At 50.1% G+C, this 6,000-nt stretch overlaps 1 protein-coding gene across 1 annotated transcript; it reads right to left on the bottom strand.

Moving 5' to 3' along the window:
- Nucleotides 1-661: 661 nt before the first annotated feature.
- On the bottom strand, nt 662-1,858 carry LOC119518869 (metallothionein-I, hippocampal-like). Its single transcript, XM_037816290.1, has 3 exons — nt 1,703-1,858; nt 1,068-1,133; nt 662-890 (listed from the first exon to the last, which is right to left on the bottom strand). The coding sequence occupies exons 1-3, from the start codon at nt 1,728-1,730 to the stop codon at nt 799-801; spliced, it is 186 nt and encodes a 61-aa protein (XP_037672218.1). The 5' UTR covers nt 1,731-1,858; the 3' UTR covers nt 662-798.
- Between the last annotated feature and the right edge of the window lie 4,142 nt (nt 1,859-6,000).

The raw sequence follows: 6,000 nt of genomic DNA, 5'->3' as shown, positions 1-6,000 counted from the left end.
TGGGACAGTGCTCCTCAAAAGGGCCAGTCTGCAAACTGCTTCTGGGCTGCCATGCACTTCAGATGAACAAACATGATTTTTTGGTAATTCTATTTTTCATATGTTATTTTGTTAATATAGTTATTGAAATTTGTCTCTTGAATACCAACAGGGTTTTATACTTTGTGTTATTTGCTTTCTTAGTGATTCATTTTATTTTACTGAAGTTTAGCTCTGTGAAAGTCAGAAAATAAAAATAGGTCCTTCAACGCGGGGAGTTTGAGAAGCCCTGTGTAGGGATTCAAGCAGGTGGGGAGTTGGATTCCAACCCCTCTGAGTCCCTCATGGGCCTAACATCCCATGAGGGACTGAAGTTGGGCAGAGAATCCCGAGAATGAATTTCCATGCCAGCAACACTTGACATGAGAACAGATTGGAGGCTTTACCTGCCCCACCCCTTCTATCACCTGTATCACCTGCAGTGCTCTCCCATCAGACAGATGCTGCAGACCTGAGAGTCATAACCTGACTTGCCTTAAGGTGCCCCATCTGTTAGGGCTAACCTTTATGTGCAGACCAAGGCTCTGGACTCACAGTCCAATCCCCCAGCCCAGCCCAGCCCAGCCCTGCTCAGCACAATGTCCCTTATTTCCAACCCATGCAAAAGAAACCAGAGTCAGAATAAAGTAAATGATTTTTATTCTAATTCACATATTTCGTAGAAAATGGAATGTGGTAAATGGCTCAGGTTTGTTAAAAAAAAATCCGGGAGTGTACATGTTGGTCCATTTACATCTGGGAGCAGGGCTCTCCCCAGACTCAGGCACAGCAGCTGCACTTGTCCGATGCCCCTTTGCAGACACAGCCCTGGGTGCACTTGGCACAGCCCACGGGGCAGCAGGAGCAGCAGCCTGGGGAAGGGAAAGAGAGGGTGGAGATGAGCACTCAGGACAGAGATGAGGGTTCCCGCACTTTCCAACAAGGAAAAATGGGAAGGAGCCACGTTCCACTAGGAAGGGGCATATCACCAGCCCACAGGGCCAAGGAGAGGACTGGGGACGTGGTAGGGGGAAGAGGATGCTACTCACTCTTTTTGCAGGAAGTGCATTTGCACTCTTTGCATTTACATGAGCTGGCGCAGCTGCAGGAGTCACCTGCAAGGAAGAGAAAAAGATGGTCAGTGAGCAATAAAAGTGACATAGGAGAGTCAACCATCAGACAGCACATACTGCTCCCACCCAGACTCTGTGCTGTGCGCAGCCTTGGGAGCTCCTGGCTCACCCGGGGCAGACTCAAGTCCAGCTCTGGCCTTTTCTAGCTCATGCTGAAAGGACAATGTGCTCTCCTGTTTTTACCCGACAAGGAAGGTCCCAGGCCCTAGACCCAGCCAGGGAAGGCTTGGACGGCCAGGGACTTTTGCCCTAACCCCGAAAAAGACAACGTCCCCCACCTCTCATCCAGCCCAGGTTGCTCAGGGGCCTGGACAGGTTTTCAGGTCCACTCCAGCAGCCCCCTGATCACCTAGGTGACATGGAGCAGGACACCTCTAAGACTCAGTCCCCTACCCACTGAAATTGGAGGCCCTAGGCAAAGGAGAAAGCACTAGACCCGCATCCATCCACTTCAGCTCAAAACTCAAAACCTCCTTCTTCTTACCCCAGAGATACTCAGTCCCGCGCCTGGGACTGGAGCATCTTCTGGCCCAGAAGCAGAAGTCACTTACCAGTGGTGCAGGAGCAGTTGGGGTCCATTTCGAGCTGAGTTGAGACCGGAGGTCCAAAAGCAAGTGACGATGAGACCGTTAGGCTAGTGGAGGGCGAGTTGGAGACAAGGAGAAAGCAATCTGACTTTATGGCCCGAGGAGCCTGCACGGGAGCAAAAGCCCCGCCCCGGCCGTTGCACACCGCCTCCGCTGAGTCACTGCAGCCCGCCGCGCGCTTTGCTGGGCTGTGTGCACCTGTCCGGGCGGGACGCACGGTTCCCAGAACGCGGCACGGGGCGCACGGCGTGGGTGGCGCCTTTGGCTCCCGCTCGCGATGTGGGGGCTGTGCCCCAGGCAGCACGCGGTGTCCCAGACACTCTGCCCGCCCCTTCCCAAATTTCCCGTGGCTGCCGGCTGTCCCTGCTCCCCAGTGTTCCGGGAACTCAGCCCCAGGGTCCTCGCTTCCTCCCGCAGAAGGGGCACTTCCCAAATATGGGTCATTGCTTGGCTTAGCTAATAGAAGTCACACCGAAACCAGCTGAAGAGGAAAAGATGGTTTAATACACCGGCAGAAAGCAGGGGAAGTTTTCCCAAATCTGCTTCCCCGAAGTGCTTCTCCAATTCAGTTTTATCCCCAGGTTCAGAGACAAAGAGAGAGAATCCTTTCAGTCGGCATGCAACAAGAGTGATAGACAAAAGGCCCTTATATCTGGGAGGTTTGTGGCAGTCTCCCAGGGATGCTTTAATTGGCTAAACCCATTAGAGACAGAGGGAATCAATTTAGTTATTTCTTGTTTTCCTGTTTTCTTCAGGAGCCGGGTGGCAAGGTGCAAACTTTGCAGTTACATATCATCTAACAGGTTTGGAGAACCTCACTAATTTAGTGATTTCCTGTTTCCTAAATTTAGTTATTTCCTGTTTTCTAGGTGACACCTGGAAAAAGTGCAAACTTTACATATGTTTCCAGACCTTACATTTACAAATTGCTCCTTTGTGAGAATGGGAGCTCTCATTGTTTCCTGTTTACAGCTCTGAAGGTTATATATTACAGTTTTCTGTTTGCTTAAGGTTTTAAAATTATGTTTAAAAAGTTTTACACTCCCAGCCCTCGCCCCGGTTATCTTCAGCTTCGCCCCTTCTTGGAGCCCGTGTGCAGCGACAGACTCGTGCTCACGTCCCCGGCCCGGGAGGAGCTGGCGAGAGGGGGCTGTGCGCAGAGGAGCGGGCGGGGTGACCTTCGCCCCCCACCCGCATTCCCTCTCCCTGTCCCCACCTCCGGGCCTCGCCCTGGTTCTCTTATCCACAGCGTCTGGGTCTAACCCGGGCTCTGCCTCTCTGCCTCCATTCTATCCTCCGCGCCGGAAGGGATGTAATGGGCCCTACTTTGCTTAACTCTCTCCAGTGGCCCCCACAGCCTAGCCAGCCCGCCCCAGTCCAGGCGTTTCCCAAAGGGTAGGAAGCCCCCAGAAGAGGGATGCTTTAGGTGATGGGCAGACCAGGCAAGAAAGTGGTTATTTCTCTTTCAAATTTCCTGACGTTTGCATAGCATTTAGTATTAGCCTGTGTGTGTGTGTGTGTGTGTGTGTGTGCTGGTTTAACCACTCTTTTAACCCTCACAACCACCCTAAAGGGAAATACTATTATTTATTATTTATGAGCCGTCTTACTCAGGAGAAAGGTACAGCACAGGGAATTTAGGTAACTTGGCCAAGATCACTGAGTTAGGAAGTGATGCTGCTGGATATGAACCCAGTCTGCCTCCGAAAGGAAATGTCAAGGGTAAAACCTTGCCTTGGTGCAGGTGTGTCTTCAATACCTCTCTGCTGCTTGAAATCTTTTAAACAAGGGCTGGCTTCAAGCTTAACCCTGGGCAGGAACAAAAGTGATCCAGAAATATGTATGGATATAAGTACACACACGTGCACATTTATATTTTGTTTCCCATCTATGTCTGGAAGTAGGAGTCATTTCCATTACTGATAAAGGGTGCACTTTTCGTGTGAATATATTATAAAAATGCAAATCATTTAAAGGAAAGATATTGAGTAAAATACTGGTAGAGGGGATGGCAGAAATGGCAGGTGATCTTCTGTATCTGCCAACAGGGCAAGGACTGTATTGCCGATGGCTTTATATCCCCAGTCTCCATCCCGATGTTTTGGGGAGAGTGGATGACTCTGTCTGCGACACAGGTCATGTGCTCACATGGTTGATGAGGATGACACATGAGACATGTCTGCCAGCCTAGTCTTATTTGTCTGGAGGTAGAAAAATGCACACTAGGCTATGAGTGATAACAGTAAAATAATAGTTAAATTTATGGAGAATTCATCACATTCTGGGCACCATTCTAATCCCTTTACATGTTTAACTCATTTAATCTCACAGGCCAGGCACTAGTGTTGATGCCGCTTTTCCTGTGGAGGAGACTGAGCTGCTGAGAGGCTAAGTCACAGGGGCGGGATCTGCTCTCCTGCAGGCTGCCTGTTGCATCACGCCCTCACCTCCTCCCTCCACCACCACTTCATGTGGGAAAGGAGGACACCTAAGACCTGGCCCAGAGGAAGCAGCGACAGAGCACTGAGCTGGGAGCCAGGATCCCTCGGCATAGCTCTGGGACCACTCTTGACTGCAGTTTCTCATCAGGGAAGCCAGGGGTGGAATTTAACAATTTCAGAACATCCTCCCACGCTGTCGCCATTTTCTTAGGCTTCAGCCCGCCTGTACACAGCCAGACAATACAATTCCTTCAGATTGAGTTTTTTGTCTCTTTTCTCCCTGATTGAATAACGTAACATCTTGGTGCTAAAACTCAGGGTGGAGAAAAGAGACGAAACCTCCATAAGGAGGGTCACAACACACTTGCCTGACTTTAACACCCATGACAGGTGAATCATCTCAGGTTAAGGGGAAAGCGCCTCCTTTTTCTCCCGCACTCTCTTTCTGTGTTGTCCGGGACAACATTCACGGGACCCTAGTGCTAGGTGAGAGCTGCTTCTGTTGGGTCCGAGACCCTAGGGTTGAGTATGACACTGGGATGCCACTATCCACTCCCCCATCACTGCACTGGAGCTTGGGGACTCTCAAGGGGGGACGCCCTCTGGACTCCTCCTAAGATTGGGAGTGGGGATTTCTCCTTACCCTATTTAATCTTGGGAAACAAAGAATTCCCACCTCAAAGTAACACCCCTCTATAGTGCTTACTTCCAAACCTCAAAGAACTCAGCCTCAGGGTAGATCTAAAAGCTAAGAGGCTTATTTTCTATTGTAATTCCACCTGGCCACAATACAAATGAGGTAATGGATCCCCCTGGCCAAAAAACGGAACCCTTGATGCATAAATTCCTTTTAACCTTGGAGACTATTGTCAGCGTCTCTGCAAGTTGAGGAAAGTCCCATAATTCTAGGCCTTTTTCAACCTGCGGGGGCGCCCCCCCTCTCTGCCAAACTTGTTCCACTCATCAAATCCTTCTCCTCCTCCTCCTCCTCCCAACTCTTTCTTCAATCCTGCTGAAAACCTTTTCACTTCTCCTCCTCCTCCTCCATATGCAGCCCCTCCTAGCCATGCTGAAACTGCTGTTAGAGCACAGTGGGTAAACAACCCTCCCCATCTCCGAATTCTACCTTAAAGTCTCAATCCTACTTTCCTTCTCCTGGAAGGACCCGCTCCTCTCGACCTCAACCTGTCCGCTCCCTGGGAGAAGTGTCTGGACTGGAGGGGCCCATCAGTGTCCATGTTCCCTTCTCTTTTTCTGACCTTTCCCAAATTAAGCAGCACCTAAATTCATGCTCTAAAAACTCTTCCCTTTTATCTCTCCCATGTCAGAAACACCCTCCTGCCCTTTGCTAATCTGCAGCCTGACAAGCCTGAGGCTACCCTACTCCTAAATATGCACTTCATTTCTCAAGCCACTTCTGATATATGTGGCAAACTCCAAGAATTAAAATCCAGCTCCCAAACTCAGAAACCCTAACCTTCAAGGTGTTAAATAATAGATACCTGGAGTGTTCTCAGCAGGTGCAGGAGAAAACGAAAGCCAAGGCAGACCCTAAAAAGCAAGCCTGTCAGTTACTAGCAAAAGCCTTAAAGAAAAACCCTGGAGCCCTGTCCGCTTTGCAAACAGCAAAGCCACTGAAAACCTGACTGGTCTCATGCCCCTCCCAGCCAGAGAACATCACACTCCCAAAGCCAATCAGATCCACGGCTCCAGCTCTCCAGTCTCCTGAGGCTCACCATGGACAATTGAACATGCCCAAGTACCCAGAAGGCTCCAGTCTCCACCATCACACTGACGGAATCACGGGTAATGCTCTCAGTC

The sequence above is a fragment of the Choloepus didactylus genome, chromosome 22 (genome assembly GCF_015220235.1).
Source record: "Choloepus didactylus isolate mChoDid1 chromosome 22, mChoDid1.pri, whole genome shotgun sequence".
NCBI lineage: Eukaryota > Metazoa > Chordata > Mammalia > Pilosa > Megalonychidae > Choloepus > Choloepus didactylus.
This window is presented reverse-complemented; position numbering and strand designations above follow the sequence as displayed.